This window comes from Apteryx mantelli, chromosome 28, assembly GCF_036417845.1.
Source record: "Apteryx mantelli isolate bAptMan1 chromosome 28, bAptMan1.hap1, whole genome shotgun sequence".
Lineage (NCBI taxonomy): Eukaryota > Metazoa > Chordata > Aves > Apterygiformes > Apterygidae > Apteryx > Apteryx mantelli.
The window spans coordinates 2,778,416-2,796,230 of NC_090005.1; the positions used below are offsets into that span (position 1 = coordinate 2,778,416).

Here is a 17,815-nt window from a genome sequence, read left to right on the forward strand (position 1 = left end):
AACGGAGGATGTAAGGATTTATAGGAGAGGGGAGCGTGGGAGTCCATAGAGAAAACATCTGACGGAAGCATGAAATGTGCCATGCTCTGAGCCTCTGTATTGGCTTCGCTTTCCGTGTTTTTAACTAGTTCCTGGGAATCCCTGACAGAAAATCCAGCAATATGGCGACCGGTATGTGAGACTCAGAAAATTATAATGAGGGAGAGGGAAAAAAGCCAGCAACAAACCAAATCCAAACCCAAGCCCTTGACTATTGTTATTTGATCCGATCCCAATCAAAGCTTGCACGCTCTTATGCTTTTAAATTATAGCGTCACCGAATGGTAAATTGCTCTCTGCATGGACGGGCATAACCAAGCCATAGTCCTGGGGAGAAAAACAAGCCCCGTTTCTCTTTTATACTGTTATTTATTATTGCACAAAGGTTATAATTATTAACCTGGAACACCATTTATTAAAAAAGATCAGAGATAAAAAGAACCACAAAATCATTTCTCATGTAAAGTCAACCGTGTATACGTGTGGATTTATCCAGGCACCTATGGATGTATCTAGCTGCGCACACCTGTGTATATAAAATACGGATACACACATATATTCCCCGCTTCTCCTGCCCAGCCCTTTTTTCGACAGCTTTAAAAGCCTTTTCACGCTTTTCTCCCAGAGGTAGTCAAAATCCCTCTACCTCCTTCCCCTCGGAGAGGGCCTTCCTCCCTTTATCAGCCACAGAAATGGAGCATTTCGAGCCTGACAAGCAGTTTGCACCCCCTTCCAGAAACAAAAAACTTTTATTGGCCCACACTGCTCGAATATAGGTTTTCTTAAGGCTTTGGAGCATAAAAAGCAAATTATTCACGGCATTATCTTCGCTGGTTTTGCTTCTGCAAGGGGTTATGTTGCCCTTTGCTTGCACTGTAACCTTCTCTCCTAAAACCAATATTCTCTGTATTTTTCAGTCTGAGGCAGGGGCACATGTGCGTGTGTGTGTGTATTTGTGCATGCCAGCGTGCGTGTGTGCATGTGAGAGCATCTGTGCACATGTGTGCGTGTGCGTGTGCGCAGTTGTGTGTGCGCGCAGTGATTTAATTTCTCTGCCCTTTTAAAATCCCTGCGTGGAAACTCGGGGCCCTTTTTTTTTTGTGATTAACCATTTTCCTTTGTTTTCATTTGCGGCCCAATGGCGGCCCAGCGCCGGCGCCACGTGACCCGCCTTTGTGACCGCAGGCGCGGGCAGGGCCGCGCGGGGCCGCGGAGGGGCCGCGCGGGGCCGCGGAGGAGCGGGGGCTGCCTCGGCCCGCGGCCGCGGCTTCGCTCGGCGCAGCCCGCTCGTCCCGCGGAGCCGGACGCACGGGCCAGTGCGCGGGAGGGGATGCAGAGAGCGATCCGTTCATCTCGGCTCCGGAAAAATTGGGAGTTGTGCCTTGGCTGCTTCCTCTCTCTTTTTCTTTTTTTCCTTTTTTTTTTTTTTTTTTTTTTTTTTTTGCGTTTAAATCCGACTGATAGGACAAGGTAAAATTGATAACAGAAAGTTTATTCAAGAATTGTTCAACAGACAACCCTTAAGCAAGGAAATAAAATAACTACTGTAAGAACAAAGAAAGATCTCCAAAGAGGAGGGGTGAGGTGGGAGGGAGGGATTCGCTATAGTTCTTCTAATTCAGGACTATACAATTACAGTCTGGTTCTGCTCTCATGCCTCCAGTAGAACTAATTACATTATTCATAAGTACGAAGGTAACATAAAACTACTGGTCTTTCTAAATTACAATAACTAAAATAAGCTTGTTGTACAATGACAAGGAAACACAATGTCCTTTATAACAAGTAAATACTAAAAAAGTACAATTTTTATCTTTTTTCCTCATATAAATACATAATATTGGGGATAAATAATACAAAAAAAGGAAAATATTTTAAACTGGCTATAACCAATAAATATATATGAATGTTCACCAGAACACACACCTATTGAAGGACGTCTCGACTGAGTTGGACGAACGCCCTTCAAAGTTGTTTTTATACCCATTATATGTAAACTCTAAGTGCAACAAAGATGTCCAGACAAGAAAGCATTAGCAAATACTAAGGATCCATTCACTTCTGCTTCGATTGGAGGACATTCCGTTTGTTCAAATATACCCTGTTTTCACGTAAGGTCAAGAGAAGAGGAGGAAAGAAGTGTAGGACTTTAAGTCTCAAAATTGCTTTTCTGTTAATGAACCCTAAGAAAAATACCCCCAAACCAAAAAAAACCAGCGTCATCAAATGGAGACTTCATGTCATCAGAGGCAAAGGCGGAAAAATATTCAGACCTGTCAACTCTTTCTTCCTCTCTTTGGACTGCTGTTATTTTGTTGGGGGGTTTATAGGTGTTTCAGAAGCTTGCTTCCTGAACCTTTTGCAATTCTTAAGCCTCTCTTGTTTTATTTTTTTGCTTTTGAGAGGGGAGGCAGGGGCGGGAGGGGAAGAGCGTGATTCCACGCATTGGCAGGTGTGTATATTTCCAGTTTATGGTGGGGACTGGCGGGAAGTTACTCAGCGAAGAAGGATGCCTTTCCTCTGAAGGCTGGAAGGGAAAGCGCAAGGTTCTTCTTGAGAAGGAATTAGAGAGGCGGGTAGTTTTCCTGTGAATCTCTTTTGATTGCTTATGTATACACATGTATGTTTATGCAGATGCAGAGACACCAACTGTGAAGACTTGGTTGGCTGACTATTCTCCTTTCCAGTGTCCGAGAATTATCAGTAATAATCTGTACTTGATTTGGAAATGCAGGATGCTGATGTTAAAACCTGCTAGATTCCCATAAAACTACCCCAAGCCCACTTCAGAAGCATTTGTGTTGAAACACAGGAGGTACATCTCTTCAGAGAGAGAGCTGCTTTTGGAAGCAAATACTGAAATCCTTGGAAACTGTGCCTAATAAAACCAAGAAATAATAGCAGTGATAACAATAACATGGCAGAAATCACCCCATCAAAAAAAGAAAGAAAAAAGATCAACACAAATGTTTCTGAAGCCGATCCTGCCCTCTTCCCCTCTCCCACGCCCTGTGGCGGGGTCCCATCCAGTTCGCTCGAGGCTATCCCTGCTCTCTATCACAGGTGGGTCAGCTTGGGCGCCTCTTGGATTCTGCCCTGAGAAGAAGCGTGGTGTGTGGAAAGGTCTGTGTAGGTGGGGTGGCTCTCGCATGGTCCGTGGTGCTGGCTCGGGGGCATCTGCGGAGGCCCGTTGTAGTCCATGTTGGCAGCCTGGTGATGTGGCAGGTGATTGAGGCCGTAAAGGGACGGGCCAGAGGTGGGCATAGAATCCACATAGTTACCTCCAACATAGACGGGACTTCCCTGCATACTGGGAGTCCCGTAGGCCACCCCGTTCCCTTGTAACACATGGGGGTCGTACTCGGGGGCTGTGTTGGCGTACTTCTGTTGGGAGGGGCAGCCTTTGATGGGGTTTTGGTAGTTAGTTGACATGGCATAGGCATTTTGGTGGGGCTTATTGAAGGAAGGCGGAGAGGGGGCATCATAGTTACTACTCATAGTGTGCAAGGTGTTCATAAATCCGGCTGAGGACTGCATGGGCTGGGGCGGGCTGCCTGTGGGGGAAGGCCCTCCAGAGGAAGACCCCATGCCTTTCGACTTCTGATCTTTCTTATACTTCATCCTTCTGTTCTGGAACCAGATCTTGATCTGCCTCTCGCTGAGGTTCAGCAGGTTGGCCATCTCCACGCGGCGAGGCCTGCACAGGTACCGGTTGAAGTGGAATTCCTTCTCCAGCTCCACCAGCTGAGCACTGGTGTAGGCTGTGCGGGCTCTCTTGGAGGCCGAGGAGCCTGGAGGGCTTTTCTCGCCACTGCAGGTTTCTGCTGGCCGCGAAATGAAATAAAAGATAATTACTTACATGCAGAAATTGAATGCATCGTTTCTTAATAAATCCTGGAACAGGCACAAGAGTTCGACCCCCCTTCCTCTCACCCCCTTTGCATTAGCCTGCACTCCATAATCATGTCATTTATTAAGAGTTCTGTTCTCCAAAGCTGCCCCTGGTTTATGAAAATTTGATCATGTCATGTAGAAAAGGATTCCAGGGTCATTTATTTAGGAGTCGATTATTTTCAACAGATAATTTTGAGAAAATAATATTTGGCAGGGGGGCAGCCACTGCAAAGCCAATTAATAGTAACACGGGTCAGTGTTGGGAGATATTTTGTTTGCCTAGGTATGAATACACACACACACACACACACATATCTTGTGTGTGGTTTGTATCTGTGTAACACAAATATTTACACACATTTTTAAACACTGAATTACATTTGTAGCTACACTTTGCAATATAAACATGTATATAACAGATAAATATTAGTAAAATGAAGTGTGTGCTGCAAAGTTTATATGAATGTATTTGTCAGAACAGTGCAATTCCATAGTGTACTTTTTTCTCATTTGCCATAGAGATGTGTGCATATGCATGTGTGGATACATGTAAAAATATACATGTGTTTATGCATAAGTTACATATATGCACACACACACTCAGATAGTACTGTGGTTGCCACTGTGCCTGTAGGCAGGGAGGTAGGAAGAGAGCCATTACTCTGCTTTAGCATTGCTAGGTCGATCCAGTGCCTGTACAGGTTTGCATGTCTGTATCTGCACACAGTCAGACGTCAGCTGTGTACAGCTGACTGGTTGCATTTCCCTGTAGTGCTCTGGATATGTTTAAAATAACCCAAGTGTGTGCAGCCGGCGCCTCCGGATGGGCCACGGCCCGCTCAGCCCAGCGGGCGCGTGTGGGAGGGCTGCCCGGCCGCCGGCCAGCAGCCCCAGCTCTTTGCGGGGCTGCAGGGTCCAGGCTGCTCCCCCCAACATCTCTCTCCACCCTCCAGACCCCACCACTCTGGCTAGTGGCTTCATTACCTCTCTGGTTAGGAAAATGGATGGTTACAAAGCAGAACATGATACCTGTGCTAGGGGAGCTGTTTTTCTGTTTGGAGTTTTGTCTCGATTCTTTCATCCAGGGGAAAATCTGCTTGGTGAGACTGGCATTTGCACTGAGGTTGGCTTTGCTGGGGGCAGTTTTACTGCTCCCCGACTGGTTATTGCTGTTGCTACTGGTGCTGTTGGCGGCAGGGTTTGGGGGCGGCGAGATGGTTGGAGGCGGATGATGCTCTTGGGGCAAACTCGGACGCATGCAGCTCCCATTCAGGTCTTTACTTTTTGTGTGAGGGGTTGTGTTGCCCAGAGACTGGAGGGAGCAAGCGGACCGCTGGTAGTCGCTCTCCACGTGAGAGGCAGGCTGGAAGGGCTGCTGTGGGCCGTCGTAGCCGAACCCATTGGCACTCCCATAGGAGTAGCCCCCAAAGAGCGTGGAGCTGTCGTAGTATGTTGTCTTCTGCATCTCTGGGACTCCCCAAAATGATTTTTCCGGCTACCAGGGTCTTGACACCCCTATGGCAGAACATTGGCACCCCAAGGCCACGTGACAGGCCGTTTCCAGCTGTCTATTGGAAGCTGACCTGAAAGGTTAGGAGAAAACACACAATAATAGTACCCGGCCTATGAATCCATCTTGGGCCCTGAAAAGCACATGACATGAATAGGGTCCTGCAGAACAGGGCGAACAGATGCTTTGAGCAGATTTTGTCCTGTGTGCAGCCTAGGAAGGCTCATCAAATGTTTCACTGCAGAAGTGTTGAGTTGATTTTGGAGAGTTGTTTTCCTAGTTGTTTGTTTGCATCTTTTTTTTTCCCTTAGAGCATGGCACTGAGGATGTATAAATACATATATGCTCTATAAGTACACGTGGTTTCATCTACTTACATCTATTTACATCTATATTCATTTATATGCATATATACACACACCCATGCATACACACATACACCCATATACAGATCTGTGTGTGTATATACAGGTAACTGTGTTGTGTGCACATATACATGTCTGTGTCCAGATAACACACACGTTAATGTTAATGTAAGAATACTGACTGGGTAGTTGCTAGCTACAAACATGAAAGGAATGAAAGTCATGCTTTCTTATCCATGACCTATTCAAATCAGCGCTTCCCATATATAAAAGCAAGCTGGATGGTACCTAGTCAGAAAGGAGAAGACTTAGAGAGTCAAAGGTTGCTAAGTTTATTGTAGGGCTGCTGTCTGGAATATTTGTTTTTAAACTGAGAACAGCAAATAGTCGATATGTTTTATCCAGGTAGCAGTGTCTTGACACAGTTGGCTTCATTTGCTGTTTACACAGTGACTCACAAAGTCTCTGGAATTTGGTGCAAATATTTTAAGCAGATTTAAGCAGGGGCATGAATTCAAGAATGTGCTTCCTTTGGCCTGTTTATTAGTCTCCCTCCCTCTCTCTCTCGGGTAGCACAGGTTCTATTTAGAAAACAAACCCCCTTCATTGCCTGTCCTGCTGTGTACTCATAGTCTTGAATCTGGAACTACAATTGGCAAGACGTGATTCCAGACCAGTTTAATTGCTGTTGTTTTTTTCCTTGGAAAACAAACGCATCACCAGGCCGTTTGCTCCAAACTTTCTACCCTTCTGATTTTTCATCATTCCCCCCTCTCTCAGCCTAAGCCCATAAAGTCTAAAAATCCAAATGAAAACCTCAAATTACAAAATGAAACCTCTTCTTTTCTTTTTCTTTTTTCTCTTTTCTTTTTTTTTTCCTTTTTTCCTTTTTTCCTTTTTCTCTTTTCCTTTTTTCTTTTTATTTCTTTCTTTTTTTCTCTTTATTTATTTCCTTTACTTTTTCTTTTCTCAAAGCATAAACTTTCTCTACAATGAAAACAGTGTAGAAATACCCTTAGAAATATGGAAACTATCTTGACCGGAAAATAATTTGTTGTGTGAGGATCAATCAAGCAGCAAACATATTTAATAGGCAGTAACTTCTCACAGCAGCTCAGACTTTCCGAGGAGCTACTGTGCTGCCTTTCTTTTTTTTTTTTTAATTTGTATCCATTGTATATTTAATTGTATCCATTGTATATTTAATTTTTATCCGGACTCTTTTATTCTTAAAAAAAAAGAGAGAGAGAGAGAGAGAAGATAAACTCTGTGGAGATAAAGTCTAATGCGATATTTCTGAGTACTGGGGTTTAACAGAAGCCACAGCTTAACAATAAACAACATCATTTTTTTCCCTTGCTTGACTGGGGTGTTCCTATGTCGTGTCATAGCAAGCCTCCATATACTTCCAATGCAGCCTCAGACAACGTGTCCACATAGGGACTGTTTCGCTTTTTTACACTGATTAAATCTTTTATGCATTCCCAAATCTGTATTGTATCTTCCACGGAGATGTATTATTGTCTACAGAGAGGACGGTATCCTGGCTGAGAGTTATTCTCATTTGGTTTCCTCGCCATGATAAATACGTCTTATTAAAAAGTATACTCCACTAGCCTAGCCGAGAAGCTATGAATTAATTAACAAACAGCAGTGCCTTTATTATGAATAGGTTTGCTGAAAATGTCTACGAGGGCAGAGGTGGGAATTTCTCCAAGGCCTTCCTGTCTGGCATAGGTTTCTTAAAAACAAAACAAAACAAAACAAAAACAGAACAGAGCGGAGAGGCTCAGCGAAAGTGGCTAAAAATAACAGCGATTTTTTTTTTAAGTGTCCATAAAATAAATTTACAGTCCCCTTCGCCCAAAAGCTCGCTCGCTTGTGGCTTCCACAGAAGATTTGCTTTGTACCTCGGCTCGCAGCGCGTCACAAATGCCGGTCATTTATCTTCGCCGAGGACGGCCGCAATCCTAATTATTTACTCCAAGGAATTGTTAAAAAAAAAAAAATCTCAGGCAGAATAATAAATATTCGATTATCTCCTGTTCCAATTAAACCCGGGCAGGATCCGCGCTGGGTGTTTCATCACGCTCCAAGTTTCACTTTGCGAGCGGTAACATTTAACCACAACTCTTTGCCTGGAACTTTTGAGTGCGAAGATTTAGAGACATTCAAAAAAAAATCGGGGAAATGTAGAGGTGGGAGAGAGAAAGGGTTGCAGGGGGGAGGACGCTTGGGGAAAAAATCAGGCAGTCGGGGGGGAAAGATAAAAGAAATCTAAGGAAGAAGTATTCTTCTGTAAAGCCATTCCCTCCATGTTGGAAATCCTAAATTCACAACCTGACTCTGTTTATGAAGAAGAGCAGCGCCTTTCCCCCTCCCCCCGCCCCCGCCTAAGGTATATTTCCCAGACCAAGCGAAACAGGAATCGCCCCGGTTTTAATTTAAATTATTACTAATAATAAATATTCTAAACATGCCCTTAACAATAGGTCGGCTACTCAGAAGGACCTCAAATCGCAGCGACTGCCTTACGGTGAATATGCCTGGAAAATAGAGACACATTCCTAAAATTTCCCTCTTCCCTCCCCCACAGCCGAGCTTCACCCCAACCAGAACTCCCCAGTTGTAAAGCAGGGGGGAAAAAGGGCCCTGGATGAGGGCTGCAAAAGAGTCTCTGCGTGGAAGGAAGCTTAAAGCTTGTGAACTCTTCTTGAACCGAGATTGGAGTCATATGGTCATAAATCATTGGGACATATACTCCGCCATTCACAAAGTGATAGCCTATTTGAGTCCGGCTTACCTTAGTCTCTGACGAGCAAAGCACAGGCAGACATAATATATTTTCACATCCAGCATCCACGCAATCAATAAGCACGGAATGACCCCTTTCCTTTAAAAATGTTAAAGGAATATACAAGAGAGAGGAAAAAATCCAGCATATGTATGTATATACGTATAAAAAAAAGCCAAAACAGGGGGGAGGGGGCTCAGCCAGTGGAGCTTTCGGTTACGGCAGCTCAAATTGTCTCTCTGTCTCCGTTTGGGAAGAAAAAAAAATCAAGATGCTTTCCAGCTTCCAAGATGTGTAGAAAAGCTGAGGGCTTTGAATGGACAAACCCTGAGGTTCTAGTTGCCCTATAGACTGGTACGCTCTGCTCACTGATAACAATGGCCTCTGCTTTACCACAGCAAAGGGGAAGAAGGGAAAGGAGAAGGGAAAAAAAAAGAAAGAAAGAAAAGCTGAACACAACCCCCCCCCCTTTTAACTATGCAATGCTTGGCTGGGATTAAAATAATAACGAAAAGAATCCAGGCTACAGGGGGTGTGCGAGTGGTGAAATAAAGCGGAGGGGGATATTTAAAAATAAAGATTTGGTTTGGATTGCTGGGCAAAGCCAACGAGCCTTCCAAACAGCGTCACTAGTGAAAAATTATGCTAATTGCAGACGTGGTGGACAGAGGCCTAGGCAGAAAGATAGCAAAGCTTTCCTTTGATTCACGTGTTTAACAATTAGGTGTCAATTTATGCTAATAAACCGTTTCAACATAGTCATAGTCCCCCCCCCTCCCCTTTAGCAGTTGGAATCGCGGCTCTTTCAATAGCTGATGCTTTTCCTGCTCCGTCCCCTCGGCTGCATTTGTCTCCTGTTAGAGTTCCCGTTATGAAACCATTATGAAATGCACTTTTCTGGGGCGCGGGGGGGGGGGGGAGGACAGGAGCCGGCAGCCCCGGTGGGATGCGGGGGGAGAGGAGCCGGGGGAGCGAGAGGGGCCACAAAAAGCTGGGCTCTGCCGGGTCGAGGCAGCTCCAGAGCCCTGGAGCCGGGACAACTTTAGCGTTAAGTTTGTGCGCCCGAGTCCCTGTCCGGTGGCTCCGCTCGCCCTCCGCAGGGGAGTAGGTGCGGGGTTTGGAGGCGGGAATCACCTGGGGGGAGGGAAAGGCAGGGAGGTGTTGAACAATAAAGATGATTATTATAGCTATTATTAATAACGCTGTTATTGCTACGCGAGGCGCTGCTGCTGTCGCCACGGGAGATTTATGCCTTTCCCCGCTCTCACGCGTCTGCCGAAAGCAGAAACTCGCCAAGATGAGTTTTAGGGAAAGTCCGTGACGCGGAGGGGCTGGCGAGTGGGAGGAAGGCAGGGCGAAGAATTTAGGTGTCGGCACTTTTTTTTTTTTTTTTAAGTGCTACTTTTGTTTCACATTGCAATTATCTTCCCTCCTTTAATTCTGGCGCTCACTCCTTTGGGTTAAGTGCTGACGGGGGGGGAATTTGCGTTTAGCAAAGCAAGAAAAGGAGTGACCACAAAGGCGCTTTGGGCTTCTCTGGGAAGGTATGCCCCGTCGGGCTGCCCGCATCGCCCTTTTTGCACCTTTAGGCTAGTAACTCTGGATAGAAAGAGAAAGGGGTCCAAGTAAACATTTGCCTTTCGAGAGGACTTTGAGTTGGACAGCAAAGGTTTTCTAGGTGATGGATAAAGTCTTAACCCAAGGAATACGGTGTTTCCAGCTATTGTTCTGGCCGCAGCGTCCAGATCCCAGACGGGAGGGTTTCGACCAGGGGACATCATTACTGTGATTTTTTTCCCATCTGACTTTTTATGAACTGCTCTAACATAAATCTTCTGCTACAAGATAGTTCATATTTTGGAACCCCGGCGTTGAGAAGTCCAGTGGAGGCAAGAAGAATAACAGTCACGGACTATTTTTTTAAAGACTTCTCTGTAGGTGAAGTATTCTATAGGTTTCTGAATACGGATCTCCACTGACCTATTTTGAGTATCAGAAGTACTTCGGATTCTGCAAGTAACTCTTCTGAAGTGCAAAAATTTGTTTTAACCTTAAATAGCAGAGAAAATCTATTAAGAAGGTCGTTGCACGTTTATATGTTGAGCTCCTGTAAGTAGTTTCTGGGATCCCTGTATATTTCCATCTTTGCTTTTATTGCAGCTTATTTTTCTTTAAAATGTAACTCCCTTGCACTCCTCACAAAATCAGCAGCAAATGTTGCAATCTGACTGGATTTCCCTTCAAAGGGAATACAGGAAATATTTCCCATTTAAAACACTCCCTCAAAGTTACAGCCATAAATCACAAAGTTTAAAGACAAGCCAGTAGCAAAATGAAAATACTCAGCTGAAATTCAGGGCAGCTGGACTCATTGTTGGGTTGGTGAAAAAAAAGTCACGTTGGGTGACTTTAGAAAAGGAATGGCTTCCAAGCCTGATACAGAAAGAGATATGGATACACACAGAGACATGGGACCAGGTAGAATATTCAGCAAAACTCACCAATTCTCTGATGTCTGGTCCAGCAAATAGGAGGCAGCGGTGGAGTTTGAGAAAGGAAAAGAACTGGAAAAAAAAATATGAAACTTCAGTCAGAAAAGCGTGGACAAGGGAATTCATCATACAGAGAAATCTTTGGGTGGGAATAGGGAGAAGATAGGCTCTAATGAACAAAAGCCCCAGTATTTCCTCCGAGATTATTTCTCATCCAAGTAACTACAGCATTTTCCAGGGATTGTACCATCCTCTATACATTTATAACCAGAACTGTCATCAGAGACGGTGGAGACAAGGTTTGTTTCTGTAAACCTGATACATTCGTCTGTCTCTCAAACATTTCCCTCCAGCTTCCTCCATGGAAACCCGCCATTGAAGGGAACATTTTAGCCCGTTCTGGGTTTTTGCATTTGGCGTTAGACTCGTTATTGAAAGAAGCGGGTTGGCGTGAAGTGTAGACGTTTTCTTGCATAGGTTGGTGAATTATGAATGTAACTTATAAATCGTGAAGTGTTTTAGTTAAATGCAGCTGGTAATTTCAGTATGAGATGCATTTAATAAATTAAATATATGCAGTTAATTAGTTCTGGATGCAACAACAGTAAAACAGTAGGGAAAATACCAGGCCATTTTCATAAAAGGCAGAAAAGCCTTAAGGATTCAGAATATGTCTTTTTGTGTTTCTCCAATTTGGTCGAACGATCGCCACGAAGGGGGAGGAAGAAAGGAGAGATGCTTTATGGTGTTCGTAGACACCGTTCACACACAAGTGATTTGGTATCAGAATTAACGGTATCAAGTCGTAAACATTTTTAAAGCTACACTGAGATTTATCACCGCAACTTTGGCACGAAGGATTCGGAAAGAAAGAAAGAAGGGAAGAAAGAAAAAGCAATCTCATTTAAAAATATTTTCGTTTTGGGAAACATTCAGTCGCTTTAATAATCCTGTTTCCGTTCTGTATGTTGATGTTATTAATCTCAAATAAAAATGTTCCCCTCACACCCCTACTCTGCTTGTGACAACATCCCCGAGTCCATAAATCACCAGCGGATGCTTCGTGACCTTCTCTAGTCGGCGGCCTATAGCTGTATTTTTTATTAGTATTATTATTACATGCGCGCACACTTTAATACACAGCGTTGGCAATATTCCACTTACATCACAGCCTTCCCCGGTTAACTGGGGCTTTGCAGTTCCCTCTGCAGAGTACACACAGAGATTTGTAAAGAGGAAAAAAACCACCCTTTCTGCGCTGTGAACGCAGCAAACGAAATATGCGTGTAGGAAAGTTCCTCCCACGCCAGGCCCTGGGAGGAAGGGAGAAATAGTGGGCAGAACGAAAGGAGGTGGAGAAAAGAGGGAAATAGCGTTTATTTGGAGTGGATGCAGGAGGGAGGAGGGGAAAAGAGAAACAAACAAACAAAACGGAGATGCCATAAATAAAGGCTCCAGCAAGGGGGGGGGGTGTTTTTCTTTGTTTTTAATTTATCCCCTCGCAGTAAAGGCAGAAGAGGGATGGAGCGAGTTCTTTCCCCCACGGTGTTCTTTGTTTTGCTTTGCTTCTTTTTGCTCTATTTTGCATTAATTTTCTTAAAAGACGATTCACATCCACACGAGGGGCTCCTGCCCTGTGGGCAGCGCGGGGGAGCGGAGCACCCACCAGCCCCTTCCCGGGGAGCAGCATTTCCACGGGGCTCCTCACTTGCCTTCACCTATTTTTGCCTAAAGGGAAGGAGCTGGGGGTCCCCCCGCCGCCCCCAAGGAGAGCCCGGGGAGGGGGGGCGTTACAGAGAGTCCAGGATCTGCTGCAACCCCGAACAGAAGCCAGCCCGGATAAGAAATCAAAATGAAACTGAGTGAGCGGTGGGTTTCCTTGACAGATTAGACCTTTTTCTCCCCATGACCTTTGCTTAGAGGAGTAATAACTCACCAGGTTAATGATCAATCAGCGGAAGCGCTTTTGAATTGGCTCCAAAAAAATAAAACAGAACAACAACTAGGCGGACACACAGCTCCCAAACTCCTGCTAGGGCTGGGTCCTCCCCAAGCCCCGCAGGACCCCGCTCCCCTGGGTCCTCCTGTCGCCAAAAGCCTGTGCTCGCCCCAGCGTGGGGGTTGTGAGGTGGGGTGGGGTATAGGGGGTACGTGGGGGGGGGGGCGAGGGTGGGGGTGAGAGAAGAGCGCAATTGGCGGCATCAGTGTGCTACAAATCGCTATTTTGGGAGCAGCTCACCAGAGACAGGCTGGGAATCACCATCCCCACTTTTCTCCCCCCCCCTTTCCAAATGCCAAAATAATAGCTTGAATTATGCGCTCACGTGACTAGGACACGTCAACCTTTTGCCCATTTTATACAGAATTGGTAAATGACCGGCTCCCCCCCCTCCAGTCCCACTAATCCCCCCATCAGCAAATTCCCCAAACTTCCCGGGCAGGCGGGCAGGCGATGCCCCTCGCTCCCTCCTGCCTCGGCCCGCCGCAGCCGGGCCGCCCCGGCGTTGGGACACTTCCCTCTGGCTTCCTCCTTTCTTTCCCTTTTGCTTTTTTTTAATCTGGAGGCGAAGGAGGGGACCAAACACTGACGGGGAAAGCGACCGCAGCAGCCAGCGCGCCCAAAGCCTCAACTTCCAGCCAACCGGCAGAGAAGGACGGAGACGGAGAAAAAGCGGGTCCGAGGGAGAGGAGAAGGCGAGCGGGGCTCCGCGGCGCGGGGCGGCCCTGGCCCCGGAGCCGCCCGGGCTGCCCGCCGCCGCCGCCGCTCCCTTCCGCCGCTTTCCGCGCCGGCTTCCAGCTGCCCGAGTTTCTTGCCGTTTTAACTCCCATCCTCCTCCTCCTCCTCCCCCCCCCAAAAAAAAAGAGGGAGAAAATGCGGATTCAAAGCCTTTATGCTACTGTCCTTTCTTCGCCTCCCGGGAGGACCGGGGTGTCCAGGCACCCACGCTACCGACGTGGCAGTTTCTGTGAGAAAAGGAAGGAATTCGGTTATTTTTGCAGTGATACTCGCCTGAACCCAGGACTCGGCTGGCGCTGGAGAATGAGCTGGGCATGGGGGAGAAGGGATCTGAGAGAAGAAATGAGCTCCATTTTACCTGCTTTCATCTGATAATTCATAAAGACTAATAATTTCTGAGGAGAGAGTCTCAAGAGAGAGGGAAGAGAAAGAAGCGGTGTTAAGGAATTATATTTGTCTCTTTTGGGATGTTTACACTGAGCGCTTATCGCCGATAGGGAACCATGCGGATACCAGTGAATTCTGCATTCTCCCTACACAGTGCATCTCTACAAACACGCCATGCAAATACAGGCACACATCTGGGCCACTGTCCTTTGCTAAAATCCTGTATTACTGTAAGGGTATTTGGTCTGTCATCCTCATCACCATATCAAAGGGCTCCCATCCATCCCAGGCTCTCAGTTAATTTTTAATTAGGAGAGAGAGCTTTAGGAATGGCAATGTTTAACGCAGCGCCAGTGCCTTTATTGCAGAGGACACGCAGACGGAACTGGGGGCTTTAAATCATATTTCTACTTTTATCCCGGCCGTAAGTGCCGCCTGCCTGGCTGAAATGGGCGCCGGCGCTCGGCGCTGGGACGCACCTCGCTCGCTCTCCCGGCTCGTCAACACACGTGTGGTGCCGGCGCTGTCACATACCTACACTCACAAATTCCCCGGTCCAGGGGGAATAACCTACCTGGGGGAATAACCCCGAAGAAGCCCAGCGGACGCCTCGGTGGCCACCCACCCCTAAGACCCTCATCCCAGGCTTCCCGGATTTAACCATTGCCGCACCGCCACAGTGAGGACCTGAGCTTTCAAAGCCCCCTCTGCACCAGGAATAAGATTCTGCACATTGCCAGAACCCCAAAATCCCCAATCCTCAAAAAGCAGAACTGGAAGCACCGACAACATATAGATCTATATGGGTAAATTTCAGAAAGTGTCCATTAATATCAATTTACTTCAATGAAAACTTTGTTTCTTCATGAAGTTGATGATTTATGATAAAATCAATTAAATTACGGCCACTTAGGGCCTGCGGTTTCCTCTCAGATTTCATTCGCCAACAGATCAAGCGCTGGGTAAAAAAAATCAAGTTTAGCTGGAGGCGAGTAAAGATAATTCTGAAGCTGAAGAAATGTAATGCAAAGCAATTTTCAGGAAAAAAAAATAAAAAGAGGCTCTGTGTATCAGAGCTCCTGCTCTCTGCGATTATACCAGTTATTCTCAGGAAATATTAGACACTGAGTCAAAACTTTTCGAGTTTTACGATGTATGAGGACATTTTTAGAACAGGCAACTTGTCCCGGGATCTGAGTTATGATCTCACTCTAAACGGAAAAGAACCAAAAGAGAACAGAGAGTCCGTACATGTTATTTTTAGAAAAATTTCCAGGTTTAATTCGATTTCTCGTTTTTTTCCCCTCGCACAAGCATGATTCTCCTGCCTCACTCTTAAAATACACGCCGGGATTTCACAAGGTGGGGGGCAGATTTTTTGTGTCTGAAACGAATAGCACAAGTCCATAGAAAATATTGCATCCTATATTCGCCTTTCCGGTCCTTTCCTTTTCAGTTAAAGTAATCTCAGAAAATGCATTTGAGCGAAATGAACCATTTTCGAAGATACTCCCCCCTCTAAACAAAAATAAACCTTGACTCGTTTTAGAAGCCTGATATTTCCAGGCTCGGACTCTCCGTAGAGCCACGGGTTTTATGCCAGATATTAAGAGTCTCTGCCTTATCCATTTCGGTCAAATGCACTGGTCGGCTAAAAGAAAAAGCAAACAAACTAGTTAGATGTTTGTTAGTCACATCTGGCCATTACAATCAGAACTGGGGAGGGAAAATCCGCTATGGACATACCCAGAGCTTGGGAATTTTTTTAGAAGCCGTTGTAATTAGGGTCTGCTCCAAGTAAACAAAAAACTTTGTAGGGTCATAAATCACCATCACATACATTCTTCAGTTTAACACCCCGCTTTTCCAATGGGCTTTTGTAGTTTCTTTTTCAAACAAGAGAGAGGTGCTAAACCTTCAACAAATGTGTCCCAGACAAACTTCGCTGGTAAACACGCACTTGGAAAGAAACGGTTTGTGGCCGGTCTCGGTTATGGACCGTGCAAGATAGTTTTTGCTCATCTTCAGCTTCCCCGATCCTGCTCCCGAGGCATCAGTCTTAATTTGTTACCAGGAGAAAGTCAGCTATAGTTCATGATGACCAGTGGAGAAGCCTGTCAAAGCTTTCAGAGCAATTAATTATATCTCACAGCGTCGGAATTGAGAAGGTAGAAAAGGCAGAGCTGCATCATTGTTTTATTTATTCTTTTTAACTTCTTACCTGTGTTACCGTTCAACCCAGGACTTCAAGAAGAAGGAGCGAAGTCGGATCAGGGTGGTGCGAGTTTGCAACTGGAGCAGGCAAATTAAGGAGAAGAAAAGAAACTACTTTATTGCACCCCGGTGGATCTTGCTGACAGCTTGCTCGGATGGATTTTTTTTTTCCCCCAAAGACGCTTTAGTTTTTTGGACTCGCTCGAGTCGAACGGAACTGTCTTGACGTGGAGAAAAATAGAAACTCTTCCAAAACAGCTTAAAATGTTGTAAGGATGCGGCCCCCTTTGCAGAAGATACAGAGCGGCGGGGATTGAGATGGGGGTGCTGGGAGGGGGAGGCTGCACGCACGTTCCCTTAAAAAAAAAAAAAAAAAAAAAAAACTCCCCCACACCCGGATCCTCGGTATCTATCTGGAAAGCTGTTTCTCTTTATAAAGACTTAAAATGTTGCAAGACGGTTATAATACTGAGTGACAAGGGGTGCTGGAGAGAAAGGAACCAAATGGATTCTGTTTTTTAGAGCCAGTAGGAATTGGCCAGCCTTCAATGTCAGGATTCAAAATTGATTCCATATGTCTCGTCCAGGGAAAGGGAAAAAAAGAAGGAATGAAAGAAAGAGGGGGAGAGAGAGAGAGAGAAAGAGGGGAAATAAAAGTTATGCAAAGCCCATCGGGTTTCTTTCTTTCACCCGCCATCCTTCCTAGTAGCGCCGGGAAAATACCCCGTCTTTTACTGTTGCCCCTTTACAATTAATACTTTTGCCTCTCGCGTTTGAAAGAGGAGAGGTAACAGTAGCAACAAACCCGATCCCGCAGGTTATTTTTAGCCTCGGCTTGTTGGAGCTGACCTCAGGCCGGGGAGAGGAAATATGTATGTGGATGCTGGTGAAAGGGGGAAGCGTGCCATTGCGCGGCGGCGGCGGCGGCGGCGGCGGCACCCGAAAGGGGAGAGGAGAGGGGAACGGGCCCTCCCCGAGGCAAAAAAGCAAAGCCGAGCGCAGGAGGGCGGCGGCGGCGCGGAGCCGGGGCAGGTGAGGGCCCGGGGCGGCGGGGCGCAGGCCCCCTGCCCGGCCCCGTCTCCCCGGGGCGGCGGGCTGCGGGCTGACAGCCCCTATTGATTTCACCGGGACATGTTCGGCGAGAATTTGACCCTGAGTTTTTAAGGCTTTTCTCCTGACCTCGAGATACCGCTGCCAATAAAGCGTTGATATATTTCGTATTGAGCCGGACATCAAAAGGAGACGGAACAGTAACGAGTGGAAACTTCTTCTTAACCCCTCCCCTTATATCTATGCTAAAAAAATAAGGAGTCAAATCTCTAACATCACCTCTGATTTATAGCCTCCCTTTTCAACTGATTTGGTTACGCGCAGGCAAGTGTT

General features: G+C 46.1%; 1 protein-coding gene across 4 annotated transcripts; it reads right to left on the reverse strand.

Annotated features, from left to right (window-relative positions):
* Positions 1–1,510: 1,510 nt before the first annotated feature.
* HOXB3 (homeobox B3) lies at positions 1,511–17,082 on the reverse strand. Of its 4 annotated transcripts, none has more exons than XM_013954606.2 (4): positions 16,440–16,459; positions 11,104–11,166; positions 4,963–5,516; positions 1,511–3,860 (listed from the first exon to the last, which is right to left on the reverse strand). In XM_013954606.2, the coding sequence occupies exons 3-4, from the start codon at positions 5,396–5,398 to the stop codon at positions 3,097–3,099; spliced, it is 1,200 nt and encodes a 399-aa protein (XP_013810060.2). In that variant the 5' UTR covers positions 5,399–5,516; positions 11,104–11,166; positions 16,440–16,459; the 3' UTR covers positions 1,511–3,096. The 4 variants fall into 4 exon arrangements, 3 of the variants coding, with proteins under 3 accessions (XP_013810060.2, XP_013810059.2, XP_067167941.1); XM_013954605.2 differs by having other exon boundaries at positions 1,511–3,863; XM_067311840.1 differs by lacking the exons at positions 11,104–11,166; positions 16,440–16,459 and having other exon boundaries at positions 1,511–3,863; positions 4,963–5,763.
* Between the last annotated feature and the right edge of the window lie 733 nt (positions 17,083–17,815).